Source organism: Anarrhichthys ocellatus, unplaced genomic scaffold, assembly GCF_004355925.1.
Source record: "Anarrhichthys ocellatus isolate YVR2014 unplaced genomic scaffold, GSC_Weel_1.0 scaffold1, whole genome shotgun sequence".
Classification (NCBI taxonomy): domain Eukaryota; kingdom Metazoa; phylum Chordata; class Actinopteri; order Perciformes; family Anarhichadidae; genus Anarrhichthys; species Anarrhichthys ocellatus.
The window spans coordinates 10854867-10875018 of NW_022280031.1; the positions used below are offsets into that span (position 1 = coordinate 10854867).

At 44.2% G+C, this 20152-nt stretch overlaps 1 protein-coding gene across 1 annotated transcript in view; it reads left to right on the forward strand.

Moving 5' to 3' along the window:
- The window catches only part of LOC116384195 (plexin-A1-like), an 85008-nt gene that overhangs the window by 6830 nt on the left and 58026 nt on the right, over positions 1 to 20152 (forward strand). Inside the window, exons 5-6 of the mRNA XM_031848663.1 lie at positions 605 to 704; positions 6475 to 6589. Coding sequence (XP_031704523.1) covers positions 605 to 704; positions 6475 to 6589 — 215 coding nt within the window. The remainder of the gene's footprint in view (positions 1 to 604; positions 705 to 6474; positions 6590 to 20152) is intronic.

Below are 20152 nucleotides of genomic sequence, written 5' to 3' on the forward strand. Positions count from 1 at the left end.
AATTCCCATTATCATGCATTATGCACTGTTGTCAGTTTCATTTTATTTATTTTTTCTATCTGAAGACACTGGTTATGCTCCTTGCTTCTTTTCAAAGCAGTGACTTCAGTGTGGTTTTTGTTAGATTTAAAAATATCTGCATGTTTTTTTTTGTTTGCAGAGATTCTGCACCTGTTTTATGTCCAATTCTGTCAAGCCACTAATGATAAGAACTTGTTTGGTATCCACATTCAAAGCACTGAAAACATGTCGGTACGCTGTAAGTTTCCTCAAAGTGACAACTCAGTAGTTCTTCAACTGAGCCCATTATGCCCCATTATGAGTTCTAATCAGCTCTGGCAACCAAACACTGATTGGTGCTGCTATTTTTAATGCCACCCTACTGTGGGTGTGACATGAGCGCTGTGTTGCTAAGCTACAGTGTTTCTTTGTGTGTGTGCGTGGTATCTGCTGAGGTCACACAAGTGGAATTCAAATTTAAAAGGTGACATTGTGTCGATGATTTGTCACGTACTGTATATTCCGTGTGATTAAATGTAGCTGTTAGGTATTTTTGAGCTGTTTGGTCATGTTCATTTTGTGTTCATGTATCCGTTTGGTGCAGGTGACAAGCGGGTAGTGAAGCTCTATCTGAAGTCCAAGGAGACGGGCAAGAAGTTTGCCGACGTCGACTTTGTCTTCTACAACTGCAGCGTCCACCAGTCGTAAGTTACAATGGTTGAATATTTTTGGGTACATTAGTCATTTGCTCTTTTTTTTGGGGTCTTATTTCAGTCTTTTCTCTCTTGTTCTTTAAAGTGATTGTCTCTTTGTCCTGTCTCCCCGTGGGCTGCCTCATGTTGCTGTCCATGGGAAATACATTTAGACATAGAAACACACACACACACACACACACACACACACACACACACATCCCACCCCCCTTCCGACCTCCACAGGAGGCTTGTGTTACCATTTGAGTTAAAAATCGAACGTACCGTATATGAGAAACGATTGGGATATGCGATGGTAATTCTAGTCTTATTATCATAACCCACGACACACACTAATGATACTCCAATGATTAATTCATTATGCGATGGTCTGCCGTAATGCCTCCCAATCACAGACTCTAAACACATTAATGCCTCTCCACTTGATAGAAAACAAATACTTCCGGCTTATTTTAGCTCTCGGCTACTCAGTCTGGTACTTATTTACACAATAAAGACAAAGTCAAACACTGTAACATATTAAATTAAGTCTTGTGCTTTTTTTCTCTCAAAGAGTTAGTCTCCTTCACACTCCAGACGCCCTCAGCTTTCTGCTCAATCTCAGTTCACTGCCACCTTCTGCTAAAAAAATCTCCACCACCCATCGAAACACACCCCTAGGTCAGTCCTACCCAATGCACCCTGCCGGGGTAAAAGAATCCTCTAGCTCTTCCACCCCGCCCCACATGATACCCTGCCTCCTGCCCATCCACGGCTGATCCAGGGGAGGCTGAACGTCTGCTGGGGTATTAGCCTAGGGGCAGCAGATGGCTTGGAGGCCCCTGGGGTACCGCGGGGCTCCATCCCGGCTTCCCTCTGGATGTTAGATGAGCCTCCTCCGAGGATTGTCTGCAAACACACACACATACGCAAATACACATAGACATGCACCGCCACACCTCTCTCTCCACTCTGTCACTGACAGCTCATTGAAGCCCTGAATGTCTTGGACACCTAATCCGTTACTATGACCTTTAACCCACCTGCCCCCGTAGAGAAAAATCCCCTTCCACGACAACGATGATTAGCTGAGCTGGTTAAGGGTGTGGTGGTTTACAGTGTCAACTCCCAGTTACTTCATTTCCTATAAGGACCCTGTGATGTTTGCTCTAACTCCCACCGCCATATACTGCCGAGGGTACATCTTGATTCAGACGTGTCAGTACAAATTGCTTCATTTTTAAAAAGTAAACGCCCAGTTTTAAAAAAAAAAAAAAAAAAAAAAAAAAAAAAGAATTAAATCTCTTCATGGATGTATTCAAATGTGATGTCACAAAAAAGATTCTAAAATGGCAATGATCTCACAGACCAAGTGCAAGACATGCATGAGAAGTGACACAGACAAGAGAGTCGGCCATTTGAAGATATTACCCCAATGAACTCTGATTAAATCCGTTCCCTGGGCTGATCTAATACAGCCGCCCAGTGATGTAATGGACACGTTCTAATGAAGTTAAAGATACGGCGCGTTGCATCTTCGGCAGCGACTCTGATGGCGACAAGAGATGCTGAGATAAGAATCCCATTTGGAGCTGGCACTCCGGCCCGCATACCCGCTGTGCCCTCCGGACGTCAGTGTGTGTGGCGTCTGATGAGATCAGACTGGTAATGTTGTTGGCGTAATGACTTCGGGCCCGCACGGCCACATGCAAAGACCCTGTTTCCAGGATGCTCGGTCATTCTTTGCAGAGCCAAGTTTTCCTTTCATGGGCTTAAACTCAAAATATAAAGGCTTTTACATGGAAAAGGATGCAGAGTGACACTCTCAAAACACGCACATTTCCGAGCAGAGACAATATTCATCAGCTGTTCCTGCACATCTATTTTTATTCATACAGTACTGTATATACTGCTAATGTTAACGCTGCTTTTTGGAAGTCAAGGCCTGAGCACAGCATTGGAATTACCCGCTCATGTTTCTGAATAGTTTACATTCACATATTGACGCCCAACCCCATCCCAGAAAACACACACCCTTTCCGCTTATTTACACAACTGATTATGTTGTGGCCCTTGCCTTTTCTAAAATGCCATAAATTTACATAGTGGTATTAATCTAATTAGAATTCCCACTGTTTCAGTTTAAGGATTTCCGAGATTGAAATAGAAAATTACCCAAGGCCATGATTGCTCCTTAATTAAATATTTCCATACGCTTTTTCTCATCCCACATCCCCCCCCCCCCCCATTTATTAATGATAGGGAAGATAGTCTGGCAATGAGTTGGGGTTTAAATGTCTGTATAAAGCCACACTGAGCACCTTTTCTTGCTGTGGTTAATGTGGCTCGGGCCGTGACATGGGTCATTTGTTGTGTGATTTAGGGTGCTCTGAGAGTAATTGGGAGATAAAGTGCATAGCAAGAGAGAGTGTCGTTTTCTTTGATGGAGAAGAATGTGAAAAGCTTTGGATCCAGGGTAAAACGGAGACAAATTGTGCAGCTGAAAGAGTTTTGGAAGAATTCTACAATGAATTTTAAGTATTTTCTTTCCAAATATTGCAGGAATTCTTTCACTGTTCTTGCACAATTTAGATTTCATTTTGTTCCTTTAAAAATCCAGTAATGACAAGTGAGACTATCTAGAGAGGGTCATTCAATTATTCACCTCCACTCCTTTGAAGTGAATAGTAGCCAATAAATAACTCATTTTGTGTGTCAAACGCACCTCACTAGGAAAGCAGATTGTATTTATCACTCCAAACTGACCGGGGAAAGGAGAGAGGAGGAAATCATAGCCCATTGTGTCTGCCCTGAAAAAATACTACCGCTACCAAAGCTTGATTAGCATCTGAATATGAACGGATTAAATTAGCATGATGAGCGTGGCCATACGGGCAGCGTGTCTGCAGCCGCTCAAAGCTTCTGAGTGGCTAACGGCGATGGCGAGTGAGTGACAGGAAGGAGGAATAAGGAGATACTTGGGGTTCTGAAAAAGGGAGCCCACCCTTGGACAAGAAGGAAAAAATTGAATCGAACGTCCCTTAATGGCCCTGTGTGGGCTTTTCCTTTAAAACGGTGTGCACCCAGGCTAAAAGAGAGATTTTGAGATCCTGAGGCAGCTCGTGACAGGGGGGCCCTGCTTACTTCGAGGAACCAAAGAGTGAGCAGTAGGGGGTTGTCAGACAGGGCCTACTGTTGGCCTTGGGTGGCACACGTAATGGCACCGTCTTTTATTTCAAAGGCCCTAATCATAAAAGTCACAGAAAGTTGGCAGCGGTTACCTGCTGATATTTTGCTCGTTATTTCAAAGTCAATGGTACACTAACGGGGTTGATTTGACATGAATAAAATATAAAAGTCCAGATAGAGATGATTATTACCAGGGCTTTAGCGACAGATGTGTTTGGGTGTGATCTTCTAACTAAACATTGTACTGTTCGCTGCTTGGTTCTGGTGACCTGCTGTGTTAAGTTGGTGGTGTACTGTATTTTGATGAGCACTGATCCATCGGTGGGCCCCCCCAACAAAGAAAAAAAGACTCTTTGACATTCAAACTAGTGATTGTTGCCGAGCTAACAAACGCCCTCGAGCTCCACAATGAGCTCAGCTAACTTGCCACGTGTTCATTTGTCTTGCATCGGTAATGTCATCTGCTCTTTTGTTCGGTATTGACACCCTTCTTCCGTGTCCAACATTGAGCTAAAACCCCCATTTCTGCTGTTTGAGTCTTTGCACTGTACGCTAACCCAACCCAGTGTAGTTTAATCGCTGTCCCTCCATTTGTTGGCAACATTGACAAATGTCCTATTTGCTCTCGTGTGGTATTAAGAGGCCTGCTATTTCCTTAGCCGCACATCCCTCATTGTAAATGGACAGCTTCTCTCAGCACAATGCTAAATTGGTCAATTAAAGCGGCAGTGGGATTGAATTAAGCCCCAGCCTCTGATCTCGCTCAAAAAGGAGGGGTCCGGGCTGGAAACGATCACTTACAGTGCGCACCTGACAAACGAGCGGCCCTAATTGATCCAAATGAATCCACGTCAGGGTTTGATGGAATCGTGTATTTGCTCCATTTCAGTGCTCAAGAGTTAGAGCCCTAATTTTTCATGCGGATGAGAGGAATGTCTGTTAGCATTTTTACACAGGGTTAAAACACAACTGAGTGCTTGTCGGGAGTGTGCTCATAGCGGTTTGAGAGAGACGCGCAAATTCACACCTGGCAGATGTGGTTGAATACAAATCAGCCTGTATGTTAAGCACCTCTACCCGCCTCTTTTATTGTTATGGATCCAGACTTGCTTACCTTGACTGTATTATGTGTAGTATTATATTATATTCTCAATAAACCATATGCTCACACAAACCATAATAGCTAAAGGAAGAAATTCTGAAACTGAATCTACAGTAAGCTTTGTAATAAAAATGAAACAATTTTATTTGTAAGCTCATAATTGTTACATTAGATAATGCTGCGCACATAAATGAGGTACAAAGAAGTGTAGTATCTCTCTAGGGCTGATAGAGGACCAATAACATGGAGCTGTGTTGATAAACTGCATACTTGAACCTGTCTGGCTCTCCTCCACGGATCCCCTTAGATGCAAATACACACACACACACACACACACACACACACACACACACACACACACACTCTCTTGCATACACTTTCTGACTTTCAACCTAATGCTTCCTCCCTCTCCCATGAGACTCCCAAGCAGAGCCCCGCAGGCTACACCCCCCCATCTCTATTTTCTACCCCCTCTCTCTCCCACGATACCTGGCGTCTAAACCTCTCTCAGGGAAATCCACCTGCTTTTGATCTCTCTCCCTCTCTCTTTCACTCTCTTCTTTCTCCCATCTTTCTCTTTCAGCCCGTCTATCGGCACCTCGCCTCAGCTAAAGCAGGTGAATTTAAAATGGTGGAGCGCTCTTAGCCCCACGGATGAAAGAGAGCTTTAGACAAAGAACGGGGGGAGAGCTTTTAAAAATGAGACGGCAGCAAATGAAAGGGATGGATAGGGTGAGAGAGAGAGGCAGAGACGGAGGGACAGAAAGAAAGGCTCAGGGCTGAATGGATGGAGAGAATGACACAACAGAAGTATAGAAAGAGGGAGAAGAGAGGAAATATTGTGAGGAAGATCATTGAACATATAGAAGCAGCAAGCGATGGACAGTTACAAGCGAGTTGAGAGTGATGAATGAGGGAAGTGAGCGGGAGAAAGATGATGAGACACTTGATAGATGGGATGGAAGATGGGGGGGGATTCCAGACAACGTTGTAAAATGTCCAAATTTTGACATTGAATGATAAATAGACATGAGACCGTGGGAGTAAAGATTTAAAAAACACAGTTGGATATGTATTAACTTTTTAGTATATCCTGTGTTGTATCACAAGCAGTAGCGTTTTCCCCCCAATACAACGGAAAGCCGGTGACAAACTATATAGCGAATGAGAGGGAAAGGCGATGTGATTCCCACACTGTGTAACTGCTTATTCAAACATCTCAAACAAATCAACTTTAAATGTCTCTAAGCTGGCTCTAAATAGTCCGGAACCAAAGATATATTCCTTATTTTAGTGCACTTTAACAAAATAAAATGACCTCTTCTTTCGTTCAACACATAAAATATGAGATATTACTGGGCACAGATGCGTTTTACAATATGACACCACCTCATTTTGTCCCTGTTGTTTTGCCTTTGTCAAGTGAAGCATTGATGCAGCAAGATAAAAAATTCAACTAACCGTCTCCTCTCATCTCTCTCTCTGCTTTAGCTGCCTCTCCTGTGTGAATGGTTCATTCCCGTGCCACTGGTGCAAGTACCGCCACATGTGCACCCAGAACGCCAACGACTGCTCTTTCCAGGAGGGACGCGTCAACATCTCTGAGGTAAGATTCACTCCGCAGATTCCACCATATTGCGTTCATATTGACAACAGTCCTTTTTATGCCTATTCCCCTCAACATAAGTGTGGCTGATCACACAGTGAAAGCTTGGTTCTTTTTCCCCCACATGCAAGCACAAATTCTAGCAACATAGGAATAATTTGCACTCAGCTATACACACACACACACACACACACACACACTTTTACCCTCGCACCTTCTGTGGCCTTCGCCTCAGGGTTTCCTCACATCACCCTGCTGTGTGTGTGTCTGCTGTCTGTATGTGTAGTAGTGGCTCTTGGCATAGTGACAACAGCCTGTTTACCGTGCAGAAATAATTCTGTCGTGGTCCATAAGGCCATAAGCAGGCCCAGAATGAATGACTGTCTATGGAAATGCTGCCTTGTTCTTACATAGCCAAATGCTGCATTAACATAAAAGCTAATATCAATCGTGCCGAGTGGCGGCTGCAGCGGGCGACACGCAAGGCATAACAAGTGTTTGTCAACTGCTGGAGTGTATACAAGGATATTAGTGATGGACACACAGCGCTGCTATGCTTTCATTGTGCTTTTTCTCTTTTCTTTCACTCTCTTATACTCGCTAAACACAGTCTTGCATATATTAGGAGGCACAGAAAAGTGCTTTCAAATGCATATCTTCTCAATGGACTTATGGATGTAAATCCACTGCACTCCCAAGTGACTGACAGTCATACCTGTTCTTTATCTGATTGAAGCCTCACACACATAAATGCAGAAATACACACAGTTCCACCCCTATCTCCTTGTGTTTGTGGTCTGACTCTCCCCGCTATCTCAGTGCAGATTAAAGCCCCCCCTTGTTGGCCGGCTTGAATCACCGGCCTTTATTAATTGGTCAACCTTTATCCAATTACTTTCCCCTTTATCTCTTCTCTCAACCGGAGCTGTGTAGAATCCCAAACACTAGCGCGCTAAACCACAGCCTCCATGCCCATCCAAAACAACACACGGGCCCATCCTTCACGCCTCACAGAGCTAATGTTAGCGGATTAGTGCGCCCATCTGCAAGACACGGGGAGAGCGCTGGCTAGCACACTCCTAGCTGAGAGAGGCCAGAGGGGCAACGGATGGATAAACAGGAAAGGCCTGCAGTGACGAAAGGAGAATCGCAGGAAAAGCAGCATGTGCAAGCAAACATATAAGCTGCGTGGTAATATTGATGAATGTCAGGAGAGGAGAGGGCTCTTGGATGTCAGACAAAGTTTAACATGTATTACAGTAAGGCCGACTTCTGATTAATGACATTTAGGCATTTAGATGTTTTTTGCACACCTCCCGCAACACAGTGCTTCGTCTACTCAGGGTTAATGTGAAAATGTGTTGTTGACGAAGTAAGTTTTGAGGTAGACGCTTGGTTAAAACCAAAGGGGATGGATAAACAGGCAAAGGGAAGGAGAGAAATGGATGGAGAGATTGAGGGAGTGGAAGAGTGAGAAAGGCAGCAGGAAGAAAGTAAGGATAGACAGACCGGCTGACTGTGGCATGTGGACAGAGAGACCTCTCCTGTCACCTCGCCTGCCCAAGAAACCTCCGACCACATGCTCCACTAGAGAATCCATCATCTGCACCGTCACACACACACACAAACATAAACACACACACAAACACACAGAGTCATTCATCATCCTTCTCCTAGCTGCCATATCCATTAGATGCGCTCTCAATGCCCCAACAAGTACAGCTCTTCCTGTAGGCTAGACTTATCCTTCTCCTCTCCCATCTCTCTCCCTCCACCCCATCCCTCACCACTTTGATGCTCGTTCCCCCCCATTATTTTCCTCACACCTCCTTCTCTTCACCTTACCGCCTCTGTGTGGATTATATATAGTTAAAGAATGGAGGAAGAGGAAAATAAATGTGCCTCTCTTCCTTAATACCTTATTGTTTTGCCTCTTTATTTACCGGTGGAGAGGGAATGTGTTGGCATGCCATCAGGGACGTGTGTGTGTGTGTGTGTGTGTGTGTGTGTGTGCGCGCGTGTGTGTGCGCATATGCTTGCACCCTTAATTTAGACCTCAAACGATCCTTTTTGCCGTGTTGCAGCTCAACTCTGAATACAAATAGCAGTGTTTAACATAAGAGTGAAATGGGTTCTCCTGATAGCAGACACTTCACTCAGACCTTTGCTGCTCCCTCCTGCAGGAGAACACAGTCGACAGGATTAAATAAGACTCATCGTCAGGCTGTGATCAAAGCCCAGATAGAAGTTTTAACACGGGGTTCAGAGGTGGCTGCTCCTCACGTCGGACTCTGTGTGGTCTGAGTGGTGCTGTGTGGCGTAGACAGTAAAGCAAAGAGAAAATACAGGACCAGCTGGTCAAATGTCCAAATCCTTAAGTATAGGGACCAAGACCAAGGTTACCAGCAGAACTTTGATTGTTTTTTTATAGCAACATAACGTCTCCTCTCATGCGTCACTGTTTATTCTTCCATTTCTTTGCTACCCCGACAGCAGTGCTAAAATCTTAAAAATGAATAGTTGTACCTCAGTAAACATCAGTGTCCTCATTCTGAATATAATAAACATTTTCACATCAAACATTCCCTCCTCCCCGTCCTTCATTTATTTTCCCTCTTTCGAGTGTTTCCGCTCTCGTCTCGTACAGTATCTGAATCTTTTGTAACCATGGTAACCCAGAGGGTCGGCGTGCCGACAAGGACCCCCCCCCCCCACCGCTTTATTTTATGTTCCCCCTCTCACACAACCAGCCATGTCTCATCAATCTGTAATTTGTTTGACCAAATTACATTGAATGGAATACGTTAGTGTTTTTGCGATTGTCGAGCGAAGAAATAGTTCAAAGAAATGTAATCCAATCAAACGAGCCGACCGAGGGGTAGAAGTGTTGTTTTGTTTTTGTGAACCAACGGCATCAAGATAGGGAAGAAAGAGAGGGAAAGAAATGTATCGACGGAGTCAGCGGGGGAGGAAATACATATTATGAGTGACATTTTCCAAATCAAATATGCATGAATCAACAATGCCTCCAAAGGCACAACAAACAAATTCTCGAATTAAGGAGCGACCGGGTGGAAAATTGCGGCAGATGAGTTAGTAACTTATCATAATAACAAAAACAAAAAAAGCTGGAGAGAGAGGAAGGCTAGAGTGAAGGAAGTCTCCTTGCTTCCTTTCTTCAGGTATTGTGTTCTCCCTCTCTTCCTTTCCCTCATCTCCTTTTTTAAGGAACTTGATTGGCTTTTCTCCTTCCACTTTTCTCTCCTTCTTTCTCCTTCCACACCCCTGAAGAGAAAGTGCTATTCTGAGCCAAAACCTTGATGAGTGCCAGGCAGGGTTCGGGGTGGTTGGGCTCAGCTATGTTAAGACATGCTTACGTGTTTGTTTTGCTGCAAAGCAAGGCTCAGTCTCACTTGAGCAATCAAGGCGGCGGTTAACTTGATTGAGATTTGTGGGCGCAGGGCTTTTTTTCCCCCCTTTTCTAAACTCTCTGGCTGTCGCATTTTGCCGTCTCTCGATTTCATTTCTCCTCTTTTTTTTCTCCACTTCTTTTATTTGTCATTTTGAGTTTTAACTTAACACACAACAGACAGGTTTTCTTCGTTTTTAAAGAATGCTGGTATTGTTTATTTGGGGTTTTAAGTCCAGAGTGATGGGCATCACATTCAGAATGTAGAAACTTCTTCCAGATGTGGTTTGCATTAATGTCCAAACTCCACTTTCTGTCAGGATGTAGATATTATAAACGTAATGCTTTTCTGCATTTGTGCCAATGGAATGTTCACTCTTTTTTATAAATTCAACACCCTCCACTCCTCGTGCTCCTTCTGTCCCCTCTCTGCATGGATGCACGACGGGTTAAATGATGTCGCCCTCCTATTCAGGACTGTCTCTCTCCTCCACCATCTACCTCTTCCTGCTTCTTGTGTGGTTGTGTGCGTGAAAACTTTTAAAGCAATAGTTTGACATTTTGGGCAATTCGCGTATTCTCTTTCTTGCCAAGTTAGCGATATATTTTTTTAATTAGTGAGCTTCAGAGATGCTCGTAAGCAGATTTATTTGCCTTTGAACATATCCAAGGCTGGCTGTTTCCTCTTCTTTCAAGTCTTTGTGCTAAGCTACGCTATCTGGGTGCTTTGCTGTAACATCGTATTCACCCTGCAGATATATGAGAGTGGTATCGATCCTCTTTTTGGCAAGAAAGCAAATAATGTTGAACTATTCCTTTTTTTTAATACGCTCAAAAACTCTTACAAACTTCAGGCACACAGTATACCTAATCATCTGTGTTTATCAAAGCATCGCTGCAGTTGTGCCGGTAGACACACTCACGTATTCACACTCGAGCTCTGCTGTCTGCTGCCAATTACACAAATGTAATATTAGTGTATGACACATCGTCCCTAGACACTGCATTAATAAGAGAGGCTTGATACAGGCTGCACTCTGAGCAAAGCATAACAATACACATGAATATATTTTCTCAAGCGCTGTCTCTCTTCTCTCCCACCCTTAACCAAGCCAATACACATAGCATACAGCCTACCCACACATTCTTAAACAGTCCCAGAACACACACGCATGCTTACCCTCTTCCTTTCTCTCCCTGTCACACACACACACACACACTCTCTCTCCCTCCCTCCCTCCATGGCTGAAAGGGTTATTTGTGATGGAGGTGTGAAGGCCCCAGACCGTGACATTCTGGCACACTGTGTTTACCCTGGCTGTTACTACGACACTGAGCAGAAAACACACACACACACTCCTGAGAAGGACATCCCACACATTGTAGGCCAAGGCCGCTTGAGGGGCCTCGCTGTGTGCACGGTTATACATGCGTGTTTGTCTATGCTGCGTGTGTGCGTGACTGTCACTGCTTCTTATCAGGACGAAGCACAACCAGCAGCACGGAGCTGCAGGGGGCATGTGGGTGAGGGGGAGGGTGGAGAGGGACAAGTGGTTGAATAATATCCACCCCTTCCTTTTTTTCTCCTTCCCTCTCTCCCTCCTGGTGTCTTTATCAGATAGTAATATCCGTCTTCTCCCCTCATCATCATCCTTTATTTTTTTTACCCCCTTCTCTCCCCACGCTGTGCCTTCATCCAAACCATGTTTCTGCAGGTCTGTTGCCTTTTTCTGCCCACTGCTGGACTTTGTTCTTGTCCATCTGTCCTTCCCTCTGCCCTCATCTTTCTCTCTTCATCATTTCTTCATACAAAACGTACTTGTTTGCTCTTCATTTCTGTTTATTGGTCCATTGTATTGCCTCTCTCCACCTAGTGGTGTTAGGTGCATCATGTAGCTAATAGCTGGATGCACAGCCACACATGTGCTTCTGCCTAATATTAAGAGGGTATGTGCCTAAGCCATATTTGATGAAATAGAAACAATGAACAGGGAACAAATAAATGAGAAAATGGGCAGAGGCGAGATGCGATATTTCCCCCCATGCAGTTCTCCGAAAACAATGCAGTTCTTCCAGTGCTTCATTTATTTATTTCACGAGCGCAAACCAAAGACAGACAGAGGTGCGGTAATTGAGACCAGATGTAAACTGAGAAAGAAGGGAAGAAAAAAAAGGCAGGGAGGCAAGCAGAGAGCCCTGGCAGCAACAAGCGGCAGATTACCTCCTGAGTGACGCAATTTCTTTTCCAAAATGCGCTCCATGGTTGAAGGGAAGGGAGCGAGAGAGAGAGAAATTGAGGGAACATGGAGAGGAAGTGTAGGCGACAGGGTGAAGTAACCACATGCCTTCTTTGCCAGATGGATCTTAGTCGGACGGTGATCGTCCAACGTTTAACCCTTGGTTTGGTAGCGGTTCATCAAACCGCTTCTGACAACCCTCCCTGTTTTTTTGTGGACTTTCTCAGGAAACTTCTCAGACACTTTGTCCAAGAGTCAATAATCACATCTCACTCTTGCTGTACATGCCACTTATTTGTCAAGAGAGAACAATGAGGTGAATTGAGGAAGTGTAAGCATTTCTTGAGTAGTGGTAATGTAATTCAGCCGCTCAGTCACGCTCTTCTCCTGCGTGCGTGCGTGCGTGCGTGCGTGCGTGCGTGCGTGCGTGCGTGCGTGCGTGCTTCCCACATGATCGTACTGTTTGTATCAGTGAAAGGAAAAGGCGAGAGGAGAGATTTGGATTTCTTTTTGTGTGCACAGATGCGTTTAGGAGGCTCACACACAAGTACGGTCTGTCACATATGCATGCAGATGTTTTCATCTCTCCTTCTCTCTCTGGCTATTTTTAGCCTAACCGTCCCACAGCTTATCTTCCTTTTTATTTCCTCTCCTGCAGCTCTTCCTTGTGTTTTTTTTTTTCAGAAGCGTTCCTTAACATTCCCTCACATATACTGTTGATGCATGCTCATCGTGCATCAATCCCTTACTAACAGAAGGCAGGGAGGGTGGCTGGACACTGCGGAGAGAGACCAGCCTGTCATACTCCAAGAAGTATGCTTAGTAGACAACTACACAAGGACGGCAGAGTCATATTTATGGAAGAGGGTGGAGTTTAGCAAAATGCAGCTTTAAGTGTTTATGTAGATTCGAAGGACACTTTCTTGGTTTAATTGGTTTCAAAGTGTTAATCCTTATATGACATTGAGAACATTTGAGAAGCAGTTGATTTCAGCACCGGCAAATGCAAGTGTAGATGCAAGCAGCGATGAATACAAGATGGGCAACAACTTAATAAAGAGCAAAGATCACGCTCGCTCACCGGAATATGACGACATGATGGATGCACAGAGGTTTGCGGACCAATGCGCAAGTTGTTGCATAGTCTGAATTACATGCCCTTAAAGACCGTAAAATGGGTTTATTTTCCCCACCACATGAAGGCTTAACATTATTGTAAAATGCAAAGCACCTCACAGATCAAGAAAGAAGAGTAATTTATTCACTCATAGTTCTCATGCCTGTTGACGATGTGATGTGGCTGACGACATTGCTGCTTCCTACAGACGACACACTGAAGCTTGGACCTGCAGTGAAAAATAGAAATGGGCAAATGCCCGTGAATTGTATGGTTTCACACAAAAGTAAGTCTGGCAGTAGCGATAGTTTTATTCACTGATATTGCATCATACAACTTGTACTTTGAGTACATTTTTTTCTGCTTCCAATTTGTGAATCAAAGCGTTTTTCAGGCACACCCTGTCGTAACTCGGTTATTTGGTTCCAGGCAGTGTCTTAAAAAAAAGACTGAAGTGTGAATGGAGCAGTATGTTCTCAGCGCAGTGGGATAGATTGTGACACAGGTCATGGAGGAACTGAAACGTCTGTGTGCTATTCAGTTGTTTTCTCAGTGGCACAAATCAGTGTGTTTTCCGGTCTCTTTCATCTGGTTTCTGTTCTTCTTCTGAAGGATTACTGCAGCACAATATCAAGGGGGGCGAACTGTTTGCACACCGCTAAATAGCAAACTATCGGTAAACCTTTCCAGTCTGGAGGACCAATCTTTTAACTCAGGCGGACAAATGATAATGTACAGTAAATTGTGTACACATAGGCGCAGCGAGTTTTATTGTCAAGCAAAGCTACATGTACGTTCCGCTAAATTTGGTCCGTATGCCCACTTCTTTTTCATCGCAAAAATCACAGCTTTAGTGTATCTTGGTGCCGAAACTTTGTGTGCAAAGGGGCGAGCCATCGGCAGAAGACAGGAGAGCGAATCTCGCTCTGAAATCAAGGTTTGTCTTTGAAAAGCTGAAAAGCACAAGGTTTGATCGCTGCTGACATATCTGGGTTAGAATGATAACGGGGTGCCAGGAGTCTCCCCCCCTCTCCTCCCCCACTCTATAAATCCTTGAGAAAAAGACCCGCTGAAAAAATATTCACACGTTACTGCTTTTTTGTAATCTTTTTTTATTGTTTTATAGAAAAGCTATGGCGTATATGTGTGTTGGGGAGAAAGTGTGTAGGTTTGGCAGCTTGCTTTTAAGTCGAGGATGAAAGGATGAAATCTACATGTATGTGTGCCTCGGTGGTACAACAAAGCACAGAGTAATGTATGTATGCATAGGAAGAACATATATGTAGGTACAGTTAGTCGAGCTCTTGCTCCGTGAGACTTTGATAATCCACTCTGAATAACATTCATGACACGCGTTCCCCTGCATCTCGCTTTAATTTTCACGCCTGTCTGTGCTCCCTCATTCCTCTGTGCTCACTCACTCCCCCCCCATTTCTTCTTCACTGCATCCCCACACTGGTAGGTAACGAAAGATGTGGGCGGACAATCTCAGAGTCCCTTTAAAGCTTCAAAGTCCCTTTTCTTCCTTCTCTTCCGTCGCTCCTGCACTGTTCTACATGTTGCTGCCTTATTAAGTTGTTCCTCTCTCCCCTTCACCCTCCCCCTCTCTCTCTCTCTCTCTCCACCTCCCTCCCCAACAGTAAGTGTCTGGCCGGTCACAGAACATCTTTGTGGTTTCTGTCTGCTAATGAGCCTGCCTCAACTCTGAGTGCACATGCACACACACACTTTGTCACACACACACGTACATGCTTCCATGTATGTACCACACCGTGCAGCTCATGTAGATATTTGCTTATTATTATAATTGCACACTTGTATGTTTTTTTTTTTTTAACATATAATGATGTGTGTACAATTTCTTGTAGATTTTAGCTTATATTTTACAAAGACGACACACCTGCATACACCTCTTGTAATCTCTATTTCCAGTGATTTAATGGGTCGGCTCTTTTATGTCTTGCTTTTCTCATCCCTGTAGTTGATATGAGTCCCAAAGAGGCACACACACACACACACACACACACACACACACACACACACACACACTAAACACCTACACACTAAACAACACGGCTGCTGGCCAGCTGCTATAATATGTGGTTCTTGCTTTGACATTGTGATGTATGACATGATATCACATGGCTTGTACTAATTAATGGATGATTTGGAAGCAGACTTCCATTAATGATGTGGATGGAAATGAAAGCACAATAAAAAAATGTCCTTATCAGGTGCTTAATCATGATGTATACGCTATTTTGCTCAAAAACTGATTCTTCTCATCTAAAAATCGACCAGCCGTATGTCTTGCCTTGTCACAATTTTTTTTCACCGCACTATCCGAGTTAGCAATCATCTCACTGCTCACTCGAGCTTTCTTCCTGCCCTCTTCTTCACAATATTTTCTATATATTCACAATTAATATCCATAAGGGGGGACCAGAAAGCAGCACAATTCTGATGCTAAAACCTTTCTCATTCTCATTCCCACTGGAGTTTCACACAGCCAAAACATATGACACACCGTGTCACGCACGTTACTTTGGATAAAAGGATCCACCCACTGCCCTATATTGTAATATAATATTAATGTATAGTGGATTGTAAGAAGGAGTCGATGGGACTCTTCAGTTCAAGGTTACAGACGGCTCTTTGGTTTCCTACGTGAGACCTCTGTCACAAAGCCTGGGGGGGCATGTCGACAGGCGGTGGGGGAGCATTCATATACCCCTTTGTCAGGATCTTGTGACCCACACACACACACACACACACACACACACACACACACACACTGTCCCTCTTATTTGTACCAGTGTGCCCCCTTCGCTCCTCTGTGGCCACCCATGCCATCTCATCTCTCCCTTGGGCTCCCCATATCGCTTTACTTCATTATTTAGCGTGTTATTTTTTCTCCTCCCCTGATCTATAGTCCCCACATCACAGAGGCGGCTAATTCATTATTTATAGATGGACTTGGATGAGGGGGGGGGGGGCTTTAAAAAAAACCCGCCTCATTACATATGCGCAGTGTTTTTGGAGCTTTATTAATTTAATTCTTGTCAGAAAACGCCAAAGCCTTCAGAACTCTTTTGCCGTTTTAATACATTTATTTATTTATATAGCATCCTGCTCCTGCTTTCGTCTTCATCCTCCAACCCCTTCCACCCAACCCCATCTACAGTATGTCTTGATTCTTATCTCACCTTCTACGTATCTGCGTGCAGACACACACGCGCACACACACACACACGCACACTAGCTTGCCGACTGTCTCATTATCAGCTCTTGGCGAATGTTAAAAGGTGTTTTGCTCGCTTGCGAGTAGAGATTATCTCATCCGCCCGCTGAACATTTGTTTTATTAATTTTTTTCTTTTGCTTTTTTTTTTTCTCCCATTGGTGTGGAACGACGTGGTGCGGTACACATCAGAGTGCATTTGAAATGAAGGAAGGGATATTTTAGAAAAGGCCTGACCTAGAATGACAGCTGCTCTGCTTTGAGAAAGCTCATGGCGACATTAAATCAAAACTGGCGTCTGGGTGTCGGCACTAAGATGTAAAAATATTTAGGACAAGCGTTGTAATAATATTGTTGTTAGGAATAATGGTTTGGGCTTGTTTTTGTCTCTAGAAGATATCTCCTCTTTGTTTGTATGCAGGAGATGTTCAGTTAGGTGCATCTTAATAATCTACATAATTGTACATGCCTTCACTGTGAACAAATGGAAACAGTGGTGCTAGCTTTAGGCACAAAGCTAACAGCAGCCTTTGAGGGAAAACAAAAACGGAGATGTAAGGAAAGCCCTCTGGGTGCTTGGCTTTGAACCGAAGTTGGAGGCTTGGACGTCCGCCACCGTAAACACACACTTGCTCAAAAAACACAGGTACAAATACACACTTTTACAGCCCAATCCAATCGGGGTGCGAGAGCTTATTTCACAGTTACTGGCTGACGCTTTGTTTGTGTGCTCAGAAACAAAGAATTTTCAATTTGGCAAAAGGCAGTTTTCTGCAACAGTCTCCACATCTGTTGGTGTTAAAAACTGCTTATGAAGATGTCAGAATGAAAAGACAGTGATCAAAATCTCGAAATAGAGCAGATGTTTGTGTGCCTTGTTTTGGTGTGGAGAAACCATCTGTGGCGGTGCATTCCTTCACGCTTCATTTCCACTGCACGCACACATGTAACTTTACTATAAAAGGCTCTCACCGGTTATAGAAGACAAAGTGAACCTTATAATGAAGCGAGCTGCTGTTCCATGCAAAATCGGGTCCTGCTGAGGGGGATTTTTGTGTGGAGAAACTCAGCTTTTTTTAAAAAAACCTGCAACCATCACTGAGCCATTTATGGCATGCACCCTTTCCCACCGATATAGTATATAAACATACACACAACACTTACTACACACACGTGCACTCTCCTTCCTCTTCCTGCCCTGTTGGTTCTCCTGAAGTTTCACATCTGGCCAAGACAACCACAGCATCCGTCTTCACAGATGAAGTAAAAGCTGAGAAAAAGGATCTCTTCTAACTTCAAACGAATCCCCTCTGTGAAATATTGTTTCAATGCACTCTGCACTTTGTAACCCTGATGCCGGCTTTGAACTGTTTTGGCACCCGTCACAAATACTGATGAAATAGTTTCTCTCCGAGAGCACTTTTTGCTTTATCCTTCTTGCTTTCCATCAATATCCTCTTTTTCCTCCCTCCTAATTCCATCTCTTTCCCAGAACCCCTTTTCCCTTTCATGTCTCCCAGAAAACCTGTTTTCTGTTTCCTGATATGTAGAGAGCAACTTGTACCTCCATATTGTACAGTCAGCTTTATTTACTGTATTTTTGTAATACATAGGACTGAATGTAGCACATGGATGCTGTAAGGAAAGAGGACGGCCAAAGAAAACGACAATCAGACAGCTGAGCTGACACAAAGTCAATAGAGGGATGAATAAAACATCGGTTAGCTGCAGCTTGCACTAGAGGCTATGCTAGCTTCTGACACAGTTGGCTCTAGCAGCAGGATGCTCAGAAACCCTCTTTTATTTTACTTGGGCACCTTTGACAATGCAAGCCCACCGCTTTTGACATCAGCATCTTTTTTACTGAGGCAGGACTTCAAAAGCCACAAGTGCAAATTAATCTCTGTTTTCTCCTCTCGCTCTCTCTCTCTCGCTCCATCTCTGGCCCCCTCCTTCAATTTCTAAGTGTGGTCCGAGGCTCCAGGCTGTTAATTAAGTAGGATGTTGTCGGGGGGGCTTGGGTACGTGGTTTTGACTGTTGGATGGATGGAGGGGATGGGATGGGTAAAGAGAAAGGTGCGGAGGGATTAAGACATTCTTCTAAAATGTCTTCTCTCTGTCTCTTTTCTTTCGACCCTTCATTTTCTCTTTCTCCTTTCCTCGCATCAACAGCTTTCTGACTTCCCCGTTTTACTTTGCTCTGTTCCGAATTAAACTTGCCTCCTCCGCTTTTCCCTTCTCGCTTCCTTCACTTTCTTTCACATGCTTTTCACTCGCCATCTCTCTCTCTCTCCACTCCCTTCATTTCACTTCCCCCTCCTTCTTCTCTCCATTCCCTCCCTCTTCCTCCCTCCACCCTTCCCTACCTCACTCCGTCCTTTTGTGCCATCCATTTTTCCACCCATCACCCACCTTCCTCCTAGTTGATTATATGCCAGGTCTTCTGTAGCCCTCTTCTTCCTCCTCCCTAGTATTCCCCTCTCTCATTATGTGTTATGCATGTGTTTGTGTGTGATCAGACACACAAGGCCAGGGCTAAGCAGCCTAATGAACAAACTCCGGCATTGTGTTCAGGCCCCGGGGACGTGCTGTAGCTTCTAATGTACAACAGCTCAGAGGAGAGGAGGGGAAAGAAAAATTCACTGACAGGGAGCCAGCTATCTGCTTAAAGGAAAAGCTACAACAAGAAGTGAAGTAGAGAATGTGCAGAGCATATTTTACAAGGATCTGGTCGATGTTTTCTTATCCCAAGCTTTTCTGACTCGTCAACATGTTGTCCTATCCTGCAACGTGACGCTGTCAATTTCAGGCTCTTCTATACTCTTGTTAGATACATATTTTGGACTGGAAGAAGGATGAAGATTTGTTTTGTTCAAGCACGGCTGAAATATGTGTTTGGGTTTATTTTGGTGAATGCTTGTTCAGAAACAAGTCCACGGTTTCCAGACCTCTTTTCCTTGTATTAAAAGAAAGTTCTCTTTCTGCCACATGTCTCTTATTATGTGAGTCACTTTAACAGTTTCTCTAGGTTGTGAAATATGTGATTTGTCAGCAGCACTCTATTTTCTTATCATTTTGGCTCAAACTGTAGGACACAGGGTGGGTTAGTTCCAACCAAGCTTTAACTCATATCGTATAAGATCTGTCACCCTCCCTCACGTTCCGTCTCTCCCTCATTATCAGCGTTGACGAGATCTGCATCGCTGCCAAATCATGGCATGAGCACAGTAATGAATTCATTTCTTCCAGCACATGCACACATGCATATCTTGGAAACATTACATCCCGAGTGGACTGTCCTTTCTTATTCTGCCTCAGTGAAGTGAACATGTGCAAGCGTAGGCGCACATTAATCCAACTGTACATCGAGAAACTTGTTTGTCTATGTGAGGACACACACCCAGACCTCCAGGGTGGTGAACTCCAGTGCTGTGAGCCAGTGAATGGGCTGCTCCCAGATGATCTAAACAAGACCGTGTGTGTGTGTGTGTGTGTGTGTGTGTGTGTGTGTGTGTGCGTGCGTGCGTGCGTGCGTGCGTGCGTGCGTGCGTGCGTGCGTG